General features: G+C 35.5%; 1 protein-coding gene across 2 annotated transcripts in view; it reads left to right on the forward strand.

Moving 5' to 3' along the window:
- The first annotated feature begins 213 nt into the window (after positions 1–213).
- PIR121 (transcription activator) overlaps positions 214–17,255 on the forward strand; it is a 194,568-nt gene continuing 177,526 nt past the window's right edge. Inside the window, exons 1-6 of one of the 2 annotated variants that reach the window (XM_089985299.1) lie at positions 214–348; positions 464–543; positions 2,524–2,596; positions 2,740–2,804; positions 3,184–3,261; positions 16,100–16,219. In XM_089985299.1, coding sequence (XP_089841425.1) covers positions 490–543; positions 2,524–2,596; positions 2,740–2,804; positions 3,184–3,261; positions 16,100–16,219 — 390 coding nt within the window. In that variant the 5' untranslated portion in view covers positions 214–348; positions 464–489. The other variant, XM_089985300.1, reaches the window with a different exon arrangement.

Consider the following 17,255-nt stretch of genomic DNA (forward strand, 5'->3'; position numbering starts at 1 on the left):
AGCGCCATAATTAGAACTAGACTTCAAACGAATCACGAGGGCATTTACGTTATTTCTCATTGCAGCGTTTTGCGGACAAACAAGAACCGAGGAATAAACTCGTCATTTCACACACTGAGTCGAGCCCAACACTACCCATCCACCCCCCCCTCTTCTCGCCGACCTTCCCCCGACGAGGCGCGGGCGCGCCCACAACCGCCTCGTCTTCTCTCTCTCTCTTCTACCTGCATTGGACCCTGAAACCTCTCTCTCTCTCTCCCTCATTACAGTCTCTGATGATCCTCTAGTTTTCCTTCTGACCTAAACGTCGACACATCATCGAGAGTTTTTTCCCTACTCTTTCAATCGGTTCGATGCTTTTTCCCTCGTCCTCATCCGATCGTTTTCGTTATCCGCGTCAACGATCTCTATTGCGCTTAGTCTGTTTCTGCATTGTTATGTCTCTATCGTGCTGTATTTGTAGGTAGATTGAGTTGAAAGAGGCGGGCAATGGCCGTCCCGGTCGAGGAGGCGATCGCCGCGCTTTCGACGTTCTCGTTGGAGGTAATGCCCATGATCTTCTCCGATATATATTGACTATGCATACCGCGTAATGGATAACAGTTGTAAGAGTGGGGTTCTGGAATGCGGTTCTTGGGTCGTTATCTCTAGATGTATTTGTTTGATGACTCTTTGCACTGAATCCTTGATACGTGTTTGTTTATTCGATTTGCTATTCAAATTGCAAGAGAATGTGCTCAACATGATTCTATTGTACGTTTGAACGCAATCTTTAGGTTAGAACAGTAAGCTGAGGGACTTTCAGTGCACACTCTTATCCACGAAATTGGGATAAGTCGGGAAATCACATTACGTGGATGAATGCTTACGGTTTAGCTATTGCTACACTGAAACCTTTAAACTGTGGTGTTCCGTTTTTGCTAGTCTTACCGTTGAATTGGCACAAAAGGAGAAGTTCGCCGAGTACACTTGGCCCATAGTATCATGATTGTCCTATTGATCCCAATAATGCGCCCAAGATCTGTTTCAAAATGCGGGTTTGGTGCTACGATGCCATGCATTTATTTGCTCCATCTCATTATACGATCGTCTCAGTTATGCAATTGACCATACTCACTACAATTTAAACTTCTTTTCTCGTGGATATAAACATATTATAACACTCTGTTACTTAAGGAGTAAGGATGGTTTAGCAGGATAGTTGGTTATGCCATATGTAGAGATTCTTCGGAAGAGTTTAGGGAAGTTGTTGGCAAAGCGATTGCGATGGGTTCTTCCTTATGTTGTTTCAGGAATCAAGATTCAGATAAAACATAGCTTCAGATAATGGATGGTATCACAATGACGTCTAAAGTATTCATGCTATAGAAGGAAACATGAACTGAGAGGCTATGCCTAGGTCTGTTCTTCCTTATGTTGTTTCAGGAAGTAAGATGCAGATATAACACGGTCCTGGATAATGGATGGTATCACAATGACGCCTAAAGTATTCATGCTATTAGAAGGAAACATGAACTGAGAGATTTGGAAGATCTTTGTTGCAGTGTAATCAAATATGGGATATACAACAATGCTGGGCGCTAATAACCATGGAAGACTTGATGTACTAATTGTGCCCTAGATAGTATAGTCAGAGAATGCTGTCCAATGTAGGAACCCATGATAGTTCTCCAAAGGAAACATCAACAGAACCATGCCACAAATAGATAAAACATAGAATACCAATTCAATCTATGATATAAGTTGCAGTTCAGCAAGTCAATGTGGTGTTAGTATAGAGTTAAGAAATTCAACACAGCTGCATCATGATCACAAATTCTATAACCAATCTAAATTTGCTGGCCAGATGTGCATCCTTAATCAGGCATGCAAGACAAACTGTAGATTACCGAATAATAAAAATATGCAGCAATTGAGTTAGAGGAACTTGTTCTTATTTATATTCTATAGTATGATGAACAACCTGAATCAGGACTGTTAATAGGTTGGGTATCCAACCCATAAAGGTGCACCTGCAATCACCCAAAGAGGTTGCAGTCTGGTTGGGGTTATATTGGGTCAAGGTTACCAAACCTGATCCATATATTCTAAACAGTATTTAATTTGCTTAAATATACATGCAACAAACTTGAGTCGGCCGGGCCAGGTCAAAGATATCCAGCAAAAAAAAGAAAAGAAAAAGAAAAATCAAAGCTTAAACCAGATCCACATATTACCTGGGTCAGGTTCAGTTTGATCCAAATAAAGTTCGGATCGGCATTTTCATGCCCATACCCAGTTGATCAGGTTCATATTGGATTGGGTACCCAATACAAACCTGACAGGTTGACAGCCCTAGTCCTGTATGACTTCTAGGTTTTAGAGATGGGGGCTGTCTAAGATAAAAGTAGTGGCTACCAATTTAAGTTACTACATTCAAGTTCATATATATATATCAGCATGCCTCCAATTAGTCAAATTTAATTGATTACCAACTATAATTCCAGCAATAACAAATCAATTTCTTGTATTCTTGTTTTTCAGGATGATCAACTGGATGTTCAAGGCCTCAATATTTTGTTATCAACTGAAAGACATGCAACAAACAGTCCTATAGGTATTTATTACGTTGTTCTTAAGAATTGTAAACTGTTAAAGTGGGCCATGTATTTATTTTGCTTTTGAGTCCTCAAGATTGTGGTGCAGATGATAAACAAGTTATATTAATGTATTTCTCATATCCATTCTTTTTGTTTCAAGAATATGCTGATGTTTCTGCGTACCGCCTATCACTTGTGGAAGACACTAAAGCCATCAACCAGCTGGTATGCTGTTGTTCTGGTGCCCCTGATTCTTGTCCTTTGAGGAAATGTTTTTCTGAATTGCTTCTGTACTCTCGTTTTCAGCTCTTAAATTCCCATAATGTTTTTAACTTGCTTATAAAAGTTTAAATTCAATGTTCCAATCAATATATCAATATTTTTCTCAACAATTTCAAGATGCTATTTGGGATGCGCATTTGTAAATTTTGCAAAATTTGTTGGAATTTGACCAATAAAGTATTTACCTTTTTTTCTTTAAATATGTTATGCTGAAATAATGCACATATGGTTAGAATTGAACCAAGTATTCACCTAAATAAGCGTTCTTTTTTTTATTTCTTTATGTTCACAAAACCATGATAAACATTTGCTGCATTTTCAGAATTCACTTATTCTAGAAGGAAAGGAGATGTCAGCTGTGCTTTATACATATCGCAGTTGCATCAAAGCTCTACCACAGGTTTGTTAATGATTTTATAAAAGTCAGAGTTGGAATATCTGCAATAGTGGATAGATAACAGTCTGACAGAAACCAAGAGATAAGTACCAGCTGTGATCTTTAAGGTTCCTCTCTGGCAAAAGGCAACACTGTTAAAGTTTTTATTTATATCATGATGACCCTAATCAGGGAAATATGAAGAAAGGAGTAAATAATAAAAAATTATAACCGTGCCACTCATATAGGTGGGCAAACAATTGTAAATAAAAACAAAATCACGTGGTACTAGTACGTGGCATCACCTAATAACACAATAAAAACACAATCTACAAGTAAATCATTCATTATTTATAGCATTAACAAGCATTCTTTAATCAACATTTATGCTTTGTACAGATGAATGTACCTTAACAAGACATAAAAACACCAATGAGGCTACAACACTTGCAGTGTGACATACATGTAGATGCATATTCTTCTATTTATTTTTAATCTAGTATTGTTTCTTATTCCAAAACTCTTGTTCATAGCATATAGTCTGTTTTAGAGGAGTTGATAATGGTTGTGAAGAGTTAGTGATGTGGGTGTGAATATTTTAACCAACTTCATTTTCCAAAGTCACCCATTGATTTGTTTACATGGAAGGGGTGCAAGTGCCTTTTATTTTAGTCAAATCTTGCTATTGGGCCTTCTTGAATCATGTTACGCTAAGGCCACATGGGAATGCTACTGGAGTATGGACGCAAACATTAGTTATTGTAATTCCAAATTGCACACTTTCATTAGATTGGCTATGAGGGAGCCGGTCAGACATCTTGTTGGTGCTCGTTACAATGACAAACTCCTGTCTTTTCTTGCTTGACTAGACCACTTTGAAGGTGTCATCTTTTATATGTAGGCAAGGTAGCAACTGTGCAAGTTTTTGGTGATGGTTGCTCACTGAATCTTGGATCTCTTCTGTAAAAGCGAAATTTTTGATGCATCGGAGATCTGAATTCTGAAATCTACACAGTACACCCTAAAGGACATTAAAACTTGCACCACCATTTCCCAACCAGAAAAAAGACTGGCTGTGTTTCAGCCATTAAAATCCGGCAGGGAGGGAGGGCTGCTCCATTTTCATCTATTTTTTTAATATATATGTGTATTTCTCCTTTCAAGGTTTAATATTATAATAATATATCGTGTATTTTTCAAGGTTTATCTGTTTTATGTGTCTTTCCCCTTTTTTGCATCTACAAAGTATTTGTCATGAATATGACTCTCAAGATAAGCTATCTATACATGGTCATGGCTCAAAACATGCACATACACACACAAAATATGGACACATATCTACAGATTTTCTCCTTTGGCGTCCAACTTAAAGCGTTTTGATAGGCTATTTTTACTACATATTCCCAGGCCACACACTTGGTCATACTGTCCATCATCACCTCTGAAAAGCAGGTCATCAATGTCATGACCATTGCACTTGTACAGTGTAGTGTTCAAATTATAGAGGCACAATGCACAAATAAGCAAAAGATGCCATGAGGATTTTTGTCACACTATTTTGTCTTCTTGAAAGTAAAAAAAAATTACTTTGACACAAAGAGAAACAAAAAAGGGTGGCAGTGTTAAATTATGTATATATAAATATATATATATATACACACATATACTTATATATATATACATACGTATATATAAGTATATATATACATATTTTCTTTTTTTGTTTTTGTTCTCCAAATAATTGATAGGGGTATTTTTGTAAATCCCCATGTAATCCTTCCCCCTTTCCTTTTCTCTCATTTTCTTACTTTTTTTTTTTCCTTTTTTCTTTTGCTTTTTGTAAGACTACAAGGGGCCCCACTCATCTTGTCGTTGGGGCCCCAATGATCGTTGGGGCTCCCAACGACTAGATGGGAGCCCCCTTGTGGTCCCTCCTCTTTGGTTTCCTCCTCTATAAATAGAGGAGGTTTTCTCTTGTATTTGCATTGAGTTTTTTACCCTCTTTTTTCTTTCTTCAATAATGTCCAACTTATGACTTTTAGTCATTTTTCCCTTCAGTGAGTTTTTGTATACACTTTTAGTGTTTGTGTTCTTGGCTCTTGAGATCACTCTTCAAGAGTGGTTTGCTTTATTGGTGCTTCCGCCCTTTTTTATTACATGGTATCAGAGCGAGGTTGGTGATCGAACTTCTCTTCTTTTTGATATCTTGGGACATGTGCCTCTCAAGCTTTTGAAGAAAGGAAGACTATTCAGTACCTATGGAACGAGAATCTAAGGTAGAGCTCTCTTTTAAGCTCAATTGATCTAATTACCTTATGTGGGCCTCCGCTATGGAAAATCATCTAAGAGGTAAGAAACTTTGGGGTTTTGTTATGGGAACTATTCCCGAACCCTCTCTTGTTCTCACTAAAATTGAAAGTGGGATCGAAAAAGCTTTAGATGGCGATGAGCGCATGAAAGCTATCAATGACCATCAATGCCAAAATTTTGGCATGGTTTATGAACAATGTGAACCTCAAAAATTGTGCCAACATTGCTAAATTTAGAAGAGCCAATGAGGCATGGTTCTTTCTTAAGGGTATGTATACCCAAAAGGATCTAGCTAGACAATTTTTTTGTCAAGAAAAAATTCGTTCTACTAGACAAGCGGATATGAGTGTCCGTGATTACTTTAGTTCTTTAACCCCTCTTTGGGATGAGCTTGTTCTTCTTGAGCCCAAATGGGTGGCTCCGAAAGATATTGAGTTAAGAAGAGAACAAATTGAAAAAGAGCATTTTTTCCAATTTCTCCATGGTCTTCGGCCGGAATTTGAACAAGTTAGGGCATCCCTTCTCCATAGAAGTAAAGTCTTACCCATTGAAGACGCCCTTGCCGAAGTATGTCAAGAAGAAACTCGTCTTGGCATAAGTATTAAGAGTGATGAAGTTTTGGCCGTTACTAGGCCCTGATCAAATGTAAAAGCATATAGACCTCCCCACTTTAACAAAAATAATGGATATAGAAAGGGAGTGATTTGTCACTATTGTAATGAACCGGGACATATCAAGCCGGTTTGCCCAAAGTTTAAGGGAAAAGTGGCCGCGGTTGGAGAAAATTCTCCAAAGAAGGAAGAAGATAGTGTCAAAGAAGGAGATATCAAAGATACTCTTAATCATATCTCTGAAGTTCTCCAACATCTTCTCAAAACTTCTTCATCTTCAACATCAGGAGCCGCCATAGCCTATTCTTCATCACCTCCAGGTATGTGGATACTAGACTCCGGTGCTTCTTTTCATATGACATCTCATAAAAACTCTCTTTCTAATGTTTCTTCCGAACCCATATCTTCTTATGTTTCAACAGCCGATGGGACATCTTTAAAAATTAAAAATATTGGAACACTTGATTTTTCTTAAAACTTCTTCGTTTCTAAAGAGTCGTTCTAAAAATTAATCTAAATCTTTTTTCCGTTTCCCAAATCACCGATCATGGATGCCAAGTCTCTTTCTCACCTAAAGATTGCACCGTGCAGGATCTCCAGTCAGGGAAGCTAATTGGGCAAGGCCATAGAAGGGGTGATCTTTATTTTATGGACTTTTTGACTCTTCCATCAAAGTCATTTTGCAATCTTATAAAGGACAAAAGTATTGGAATTTGGCATGAGAGACTTGGTCATCCAAATTTTGTAAAGATGTCTCTTTTTTCTTTTTTGAACAATACTTGTAAAAACAAACACATGACTTGTAAAGATTGCATTTTTGGGAAATCTAAAGCTATTCCATTTCCTCAAAGAAATTATGTCACCACTCGGCCTTTTGAACTTGTTCATTCCGATGTTTGGGGACCTTCCCCTATTTTATCCAAAGGAGGATTTTTGTACTATGTGGTCTTTATTGATGACTTCACCCGATTTACATGAATTTACTTTTTAAGTCGCAAATTCGAAGTTTTCTCCTTTTTTAAAGAATTCCATGCAATGGTTAAAAATAAATTTTTAGGAAATCTATCAATTCTTAGATCCGCTTCGGGAGGCGAATATATGTCCAATGAATTTCAAATCTATTTGAATGAAAATTGTATTTGCCATCAACGTTCTTGTCCAAACACTCCGCAACAAAATGGTCTTGCAGAAAGAAAGCATAAACACATAATAGAAAACCACAAGAACTTTATTAATTTTAAAAAATGTTCCAAAATCTTTTTGGGCCGAATCTGTTCTAGCCTCAACATATCTTATTAATAGAACCCCTTCATCTTCTTTGAAAAATCTTTCTCCATTTGAAAAACTTTACAATATGTCTCCCGATTATAAAAGACTAAGAATTTTTGGATGTAAATGCTTTGTTCTAACTCACAAAAATGATAAACTTTCTTCAAGGGCAATTAAATGTATTTTCTTAGGATATGGCGAAAAACAAAAAGGTATCGATGTTTTGACATATTAAAAAACAAACTTTATATCTCAAAAGATGTCACATTTTTCGAAGAAGAAAATGGTTTTTCGCATAAACCAAATGAAAATATTGATTACTCTTTTTTGTTTAACTTGTTACTTCAAGAAAAGGTCATAAATGATCATGTTGAATCTAGTGAAACTCTTGTAGAGGATCATTTTGAACCTGCAAATGATGACCAAAATTTAGAAGAAAATATACCAAGGCAAACACAAGTCTACTCTAGAAGGAATGAAAATAATCCTCTTTGTGCCCTTGAAAAATTCTCTCAAAATGAGTCGATTGAAGAATCCTCTCAAAGAAGATCAAATCGTATTTCTAAAATACCAAATAGATTTGTATCTTATGACTCTTTTTCTCCAAATTTTCGAGTATGTTTGCTAGCTTTTCACTCATTTCATGAACCGTCTCATTATAATGATGCTAAACAATATGCTCATTGGAATGAAGCAATGGAACTATAACTTAATGCACTTAAAATGACACAAACTTGGGAAATCATTGATCCACCAAATGGCAAGAAACTCATTGGATGTAGATGGGTTTTTAAATTAAAAACTAAGAGTGATGGTTCTTTAGAAAAATATAAGGATAGGTTAGTAGCCAAAGAGTATGCCCAAGAATATGGGGTGGATTATGATGAAACTTTTGCTCCAGTTGCTCGAATGACTAGTGTTCGAGCTCTTATTGCAATAGCCTTTATTAAAAAAATGGCCAATTTTTTAACTTGATGCTAAAAATGCCATTTTAAATGAAAGTTTAAATGAAGAAGTTTACATGGAACCACTTCCGGGTATGAATTTAAATGGTAAAATTTTAAAATTAAAAAAGGCCTTACATGGACTTAAGCAAGCTCCTAAAGCTTGGTATGACAAGTTTAGTAATGTATTGATCAATTTGGGATTTACTTCTTGCTATACTGACACAACTCTTTTTGTTAAGAAAACATGTGATTTCATTGTTATTCTACTGTTGTATGTTGATGATATGATCATCACTGGGAGTGACAAAAAGGGGGTAAATGATGTGAAGTCTATGTTAAAGGAAACTTTTGATATGTCTGACCTTGAATTCTTGAGATATTTTTTAGGAATTAAAGTGGCTTACTCCTCTCGAGGATACATTCTATCTCAAATGAATCAAGAATATCTGATGAAAAGAAATCTGAGACTCCTGAAGTTATCAATGCAAAACTGAGACTTGAGGATGGTGTTTTATTTGAGGATCCAACCCCCTATCGTCAATTAATTGGATCTCTCACCTATTTATCCATTACCCGTCCAGATATAGCTCATGCAGTTCATGCTGCAAGCCAGTTTCAACATGCACCTATTTCAGCTCATATGGCGGCCGTAATGCGAATTGTGCGATACATCAAAAATACCATCTCCAAAAGGCTCTTCTTATCCTCTTCCTCATCTCTTGAATTAACTGCTTTTACTGATACTGACTGGGGAGAAAATCCCAATGATCGGATCTCAATTACTGGTCTTTGCATTTTTTTAGGTGAATCTCTCATTTCGTGGAGATGCAAGAAGCAACAAAAGGTCTCACTGTCATCCACTGAAGCTGAATATCGGGCCATGGCAATGACAACTATGGAAATCATATGGCTCACAAGTCTTCTTGGTGACATGGGCGTCCTCATTTCCTCTCCCACCAAGCTTTGTTGTGATAACAAAAGTGCGATATACATTGCAAGCAATCATACTTTTCACGAGCGGACAAAGCATATCGAAATGGATTGCCATTATGTTCGAGACGAATATCTCAGAGGAACCATCACATTACCATACGTTACTTCAGAATATCAACTGGCTAACTTCTTCACCAAAGCGTTCCCAACTCCACGATTTATGTTTCTTCTTAGCAAACTTTCGGTCTTCTCCCCGTAAAGTTTGAGGGAGCGTGTTAAATTATGTATATATAAATATATATATATATATACATATACTTATATATATACATACGTATATATAAGTATATATATACATATATGTATATATATACATACGTATATATAAGTATATATATACATATATGTATATATATATATACATATTTTCTTTTTTTGTTTTTGTTCTCCAAATACCCGATAGGGGTATTTTTGTAAATCCCCATGTAATTCTTCCCCCTTTCCTTTTCTCTCATTTGCTTACTTTTTCTTTTTCTTTTTTTTCTTTTTTCTTTTGCTTTTTGTAAGACTACAAGGGGCCCCACTCATCTTGTCGTTGGGGCTCTGTGATCATCGCAAAATTTTTTCTCTCGTTTCTCTTTTCCTTTCTCTTCGCCTTTCTAGCCTCTGTTCCCCTTTTTGAAGGAGAATAAAAGATAGAAAAGAAGAGCGAATGAGAAAAAGAAGAAGTGAGAGGAACTCTTTTGCGAAGGTCTCACTTGACCTTAATTTTGAAAATATTTAGAAAAATTACTCGCCTCCGTTTTTTGAAATATTTGCTGAAAAATTGGGAGACGGGGCTCCCTCGTCGGTACGAGGTTCGACCGTTCCTGACGCCTTTACTAGGGGTAATCGAACCAAGGATCAATTTTATGCCTTTTTGCTTTGCCTAAAATATCATCTAAGAATTTATCCTAAGTAAAAAATGCACAAAGAGTCATGCTTGTGCAATGCAAGGATATATGCTCTTTTGAAAAAGAATGATTTGGAAATTTGGGATTTTCCAAGTGAAAAAGTGATGAGAAAATGAAGGAATGATTTTTGAATAGTTGAGTTTAACTTAGAACTTTTGAGATAGATCTTGAAAAGATATTCGAAGTTCTAAGTTTTTGAAATAATCAGAGTTGAGAAAATAAATCTTGAAAAAAAGAATGATTTGAAGCTGAGAGAAAAAAATGAAGTTTTCAGAATCAGAAATGGACTTTGAATTTGAAGTTTGAACCTGGATTTAGGAGAGTAGATAAAATTTGAAATGGAATTGAATTCCAGATTTCAAGTTTGAAATTAGAATGGGATTTGAGAAATCCAAATCGAGTTCGAAAAAAATAGAATGGGGTTTAAGAGATCTAGATGGGATATGAGAAATGGATTTGAATTTGAGATCTGAAAACCAAGATAGATTTGGATTTGAAATCTGAGATTCAAGATGGAGCTGAACATGGAATCAAGAATCCTAAATGAAGTTGGATCCGAAGTCTGAGATTCAAAATGGAGATTGGATTTGGAAAGCTGGATCCAAATTGGAATTGGGTTCTAATTTTGGATTTTGGATTTTGGATTTTAAAAAGTCCAAATGAGACTTTTTGAAGATGGATCTGGATTTTGAAAACCAGATTTGAATTTGAAATTTAGGAAGAATCAAATTTTTGAGATTCAGAATCAATCTTAAAATCTTGATTTTGAATTGAGAAGCACTTTGAAGGTAAAGAATAAGCTTGATTTTGAAGCTTGAATTTAAAGTTTAGAAGATGAATAATGAATTTTCAAAGTTAAACTTTGAAATGAGATGTTAAATTGAATTTGAAATTGAATCCTGGAAATGAAGATGAATTCAAATTCAACTTTGAAATCAGATTTTGAATTGGAAATTGAATTTTGAATATAGAGGTGAATTTTGAAATTTCAAAATCAAATTGGACTTTGAAATTGGAGATTAAAATTTTGAACTAAGATAGAATTTGAGAAATAGAAAGAAGAATTTGAATTTATGAGAATTTGAAGATTGATTTGAGAGGTGAAGAAGATATTTGAAGAAAATCACTTGGATTTTTGAAAAAGGATTTTAAAAATATGATGCAATTCTATCCTAAATGATGAATGCATTTAAAGAATTTTGAAATTGGATTTGAAAAACATATATCATTTTTTAAATGAATTGAAATAAGATTGAAGATATAATACATCTCTGACTATGGCCATTGAATGTATTATATAATAATCATATTTAAATTCAAGTGAAGAATAAAACACATTTTTTGGTGCCTTTATAGAGTTTAAGATGAAATTAACTCTCAATATATCCTGACTATGGCCATTGATATATATTTTGAGTTAATTTTAATTTAAACCCTGATAAAAGAAGAAAATATTTAAAAATATGATGATTTTTGAAGAGGGATCCAGTGTTATTCTATAAAAGATAAAAATCCTAAGCATTGCCCACATTTTGACTATGGCCATCAATGCGAGTCATTTGCTTAGGATTAATTACCTCTTATTAGAATGATGCACGTGCCATTCATGTTTCACCATTAGTGTATTTTTGAAAATAAAAGAGAAAATAGTATGAAACAAGCATTTTCAGGAGATATATATGCTCATGCATTCTAATCTAATGCAAGGAATGTAAATTCTCGTTATATCTAGCTATTGCAAGTTTTGACTTGAATTAAAGTTCAAATTTTTAATTTTAAGAAAGACAATGACTTTTTCTATCTAATTCCTGCAAAATCCAAGTTAGCACAGAGTAAAATATGCATGTAAAAGGAAATTTACATAATATACAACGCAAGTGACAAGAGATCCATGCATATGATTTGTATTTTAAATGCAAATTTCAGTGTATCATATGGATGAGGAAATACATATATTGGTTTAATGAAATATTCATGCAATATGCCAAAGGTTTATACAAGGGTATATGTATGTGGATTGATGAAAAGGGGTTTGGGTAGAGAAATGGTCATACAAGTGAATAGAGGGTGGTAAGTAAAGTGTATATATATATATATATATGGCATGGATGAGGAAGTATAATGGGATGTTTATGCATTATAAGATGCGGATGGTGTGGATTGCAAGATGCCTAAGTGTCGCTGCCTATGCAAATGGAAGAATGCAGGGAGGTTGGTGAAAGTGCAATGAGCAGGAAATAGAAATGGCTGGATAGTGGAAGTGTAGAGATGGCTTTGAGAGGATGTGCAACAGTGATGAATGGGGTGCAGTGCAGTGAACTGAGTTTACATGAAAGTAGTGAAGTGAAGAGTGTTGTATTAAGCTGGGTGAGGCTGAAATGGCGGAAATAATGCAGGTGGAAAATGGCAGTGGGATGTAGCTGTTGGTGGAGTAGTGAGGTGGGAGTTGGCTATGTGGGTAATGATCAAATGTAAATGGTGGCTATGCTGAATATACAAGTATGATAATGCTGGACGTTGAGGGGTATTGAAGGTGGATATCATGCTGCTGGGGCTGTTACAACAGGAGGTGCGGCAAGATGATGTGATGTGAGGTATGGTTTACAGCAGGAAATGGGATGGCTACTGTAAATACAACTGTAGCAGGAGATTGATGTGGGGGAATGGGTGTTGTGAAGTGCATAGGTATAATAGATAGATGGCAATATTTAGCACCCCTGCGGATGCCCCAAGACGAAGCCTCAACAGTGCCTGAGCATTGCTGTGGATGTCAAAAGGGGAAGCTACATTGAGATATTGTAGACACAATGCATATGGCTATTGCAAAAACATAATTTAACTATCGATTAAGAATGTAACCTCAATGAATGTAAATCAGAAAATGCAAAAGTGAAACAGGCAAATCAGACAAGTAAAAAAAAAATTTCCATTATTAATCCCCTTAACTGGGCATACCTCACTTTATCAGGCAACTCACCAGAATTGGGTCCTATTGACAATTACAGCAGTCCAGGTTCATTCATCTGTGGCCCAATTTTTCAGGAGATGAATTCATGAAGATTTCTTTATTCACTGCAGGCTGTCCAATTGGTTTCATTATTATATATATATATATATTTATGTATATCCTCTTAGCAATATCATCGTTGATGGACTTCACAGTAACTGTCCATAATCTTGAAGGCCATGGTCTCTTTATAAGAATGATAATGTCTGCAGACAAAACCAAAACCTCTGTATACAGGAGTGGCGACCCCTCTTTGCTTCCAGATCTTACTCTGTAGGCATTTTTCCTAGACACAAGTGGTTTTTTCCACCGCTGGGATTCCAGCAAACATTCGCAGACTATGTAATGCAGACGCAGTACCCAGCGAACTCCTCAAATTGAAATACGCAGGAATAAAATCATGATGGATGGAAGAGAAAGATGCTATCATGTAATGAACAGAAGCTACAACTGATGCTATGCTAGATTAAAACATATGACTGTCAAGAAAAATGAATGCCAATGCATTGAGGATGCATAAAATGGAGATGGGTGTAGAACTATGCTGCAAATGGGGTAAATGCTCAACGAATGAAATTAAACATGCCCCAATTATGTGGACCCTCGATGGATATTCAACAGATTATATTTGCAGGGGGTTCGATCATGTGAATCTTCATGAGATCAACCGATACCCATCAGCTTGGATTGAATGTGAATCACGAATCTTCACAATATGCGCTGATTTTAGAGCAACTGAACTGTAAAGGCATCAAAGATAGCAAGCGAATGATGAATGACATGCAAGATTTACACCACACGATATACATTGGTGCTGACCCAAAAACCTAATAAAGAGGTGCTTGATACTGCAAACATTGCAAATGGATAGTAGTATTTGTGAAATGGGGATGCCCATGGTGACTTCGATCTAGAGATATCATGGGATACAACAATAGAATCAAAACTGCAGAATAAAAAAAAATGCCAGAACGATGTTGCTAGAACATAAAGCATTATAAATGGAAAATATTAACCAAAAGAAACTTAATACAATAAATTGCAAAAGGAATAAAGAACTCGGAATAGCATGAAGAAATGTCGACCCTTACATAAACTAAGAAAATCTGACAAAGTAAACTGTAGAGCAGAAAAGAAAAAAAAATGTAGAAATTAGGAAATTTCGTTTGCTATTGCACGAAGGAAAGGTTGAAATTGCTAAGAGCAATCCAAACTCCACCCATGGTGCGTAAATGAGGATTAAAAGAGAAAAATAATGAGAACAATCAGAAGAGCAACTGAAAGAGGGAAGACTCACCAGGTAGTCTTGCGCTGAAGGAACAGGAAGGATTTTTTCTTTTCTTCTTTCTTCAGACTTCTCTTTCCAAAAAAAAATCGAGATGAAGAAGAGGGCAAAGGGGATTAGAAGATGAGAGATGATTCTACGCAATGGAGGGGTGAGGAACGGATGGCTCTATCGACCCCCTTGAGGGTCGATTTTATAGGAGATGGCCGTTAGGCTTCTCTCAGATCGGGTCCTCTTCGTTTTGAATTTTCTCAAAACACTGGCTCTTTTATAAATTTTTTTCTAAAAAAAGGTTTTCCCTAAAACAACTTTCACGAAAAGGGGTTTTCTCAGCCTATTTTTCGCATTTCTCTTTTCTATATATATATATATATATTTTTGGTTCTTTTCTTGAAATTTTCTATATTTTTTGTATTTTTGAAATAAAAACTATGAAACTAAGGAAAATAAGGGATTTAAAAACCATTTTGTAATTTTTGAGAAATATTTATAAAAGAAGGGTTTTCTGAGAATTCAGATTTGGTCTTTGGCAATTTCTTCAGAAAACGGGCTTAGATCCGACATTTTGAGAAAGTATTTGAGTTTTGGATCTTGAATCGAGAAATACAGATCATCGAATCCAAATGGACACTGGATCGACTGTCTGAGCCTTTCAGAAATTATTTTTGGTATTTTTTTGGAAATTCGGTTTAAAACTGGATGACGAGACTCAGATTTGGATTCTGATATTGGATCCGGATCCGAAATCGAGTCAGATATATAAAATGAATTTAATTTCAGTAAAATTTGAAAAATAAAATGAAATTTAGATTTTAAAAGTGACTCAATTACTTAGAAAATGGAATAGGGGCAAAAATGGAATATTTATAATATTTTGAAAAATTTGGGGTGTTCACAGGCCCCAACAGTCATATTTATGACAGTTGCCAACGACTAGATGGGAGCCCCCTTGTGGTCCCTCCTCTTTGGTTTCCTCCTCTATAAGTAGAGGAGGTTTTCTCTTGTATTTGCATTAGGTTTTTTACCCTCTTCTTTCTTTCTTCAATAATATCCAACTTATGACTTTTAGTCATTTTTCCCTTTAGTGGGTTTTTGTATACACTTTTAGTGTTTGTGTTCTTGGCTCTTGAGATTACTCTTCAAGAGTGGTTTGCTTTATTGGTGCTTCTGCCCTTTTTTATTACAGGCAGCATGTCAACCACCACTGCAGTGACATTGTAAATTAAATAAGGTACAGGAAGCTGGCTATTGAGAAAACTCACAACAAAGCAACAAGCTGCCCTAATTAGTGATATCTGACCCCAGATTTTGCCCATTTGTGAATCTCCTGCCAAATTAACTGAAAGGCCACAAACTGTAGATAGCTGGTCCCTAAGCAAAGAATCCTCTTGTTTGCTGAACATACATCTAGGATTCATTCATTTAGCAATATGCCAAAAATAATGTTATGGAATGGAGGCCGATAAAAAACCACAGTTTATGATATGGAGCTTGTTATTGGTGAACTCCAATTTTAACATATTGAGAATAAAAAAATGATAATGCAGTTGCCAGAGTCTATGAAGCAAAGCCAAGCAGATTTATACCTCGAAACCTATCAAGTTCTTGATTTGGAGATGAGTCGTCTTCGTGAAATTCAACGTTGGCAAGCATCTGCTGCATCTAAGGTACTGTTATTATTGTTCTTACTTTTGTTGTTGTAAATATAATACTATAATAATAGTTGTTTTAGTGGTAATTGCTGTCATGATAGCAGCAACAATTATATATCCCTTTTTCTGTTTAAGGACAAACTTGTGTTCTTTTCATAATAAAAAATGCTATTGATGAAAATATTTTTTTGTCACATGCTATTCTGCCTTATAATAAGATGATTTTTGTTCAACACATTGGCGTACATAAATATTTTCTGAGTTTGATTCTTATTCCAGAATTTGGCTGCCTGCTATAATAGAAGCCTGGAAATGTGAACATCTGTAGTCATAGGAGTTTCAATATTGGCTCAATGACATACCCATGAATATCATAAATATCAAACCCAAATAACTTGTGTGGTATGAAAACAAAGAAAAGGGTAAGCAGCAAACGATTCTTGAAATTCAGAAATTGGAATAAAAGACAAAGGATATAATGATTCTTTAGAATCAGAAATAGGATAAAAGATGTGGGATATAGAGATCGACAAGAATACTTGATATGAGGAAAAATAATGAGAAACAAAACAGTATAGAAGAGGAGGTGACGATTGGGAATCCTAGGAAAGCTCAGGTGGCGATACCTGAAGATAGATTAAAGGAGAAGGAGAAAAAGAAAAGAGGGGTAACAATATATTGGATAGAAGGATTACGGAAGAAAAGAAATACCTGAAAGAGGAGGAAGGAGGATCTGGATCTTTGATGGTCACACAGATTTAGCAGTCACCAATCCAAATCGTGGCCTGCTCATGATACCATGATAAACTGAGGAACACAACCAGAATATTCTGCAGAAAAGAGAAGAGAAGACACAATAGTTGGGTCTAAATCTTGCATGATTCCCAATGTGGGAGGCATGCTCTATTTCTTTCTCTTATATATTGAATACAAACAATTTTACATGACATAAATACCCCAGATAACAAACAAATAAAATACACATCAAGAAGGGGTAATAGAGGTAACATGCACATAATAAAATATACAATGGACCCAACATTAAAAGTGC

Source organism: Nuphar pumila, chromosome 13 (genome assembly GCF_984573655.1).
Source record: "Nuphar pumila chromosome 13, dmNupPumi1.hap1.1, whole genome shotgun sequence".
NCBI classification, from domain to species: Eukaryota; Viridiplantae; Streptophyta; class Magnoliopsida; order Nymphaeales; family Nymphaeaceae; genus Nuphar; species Nuphar pumila.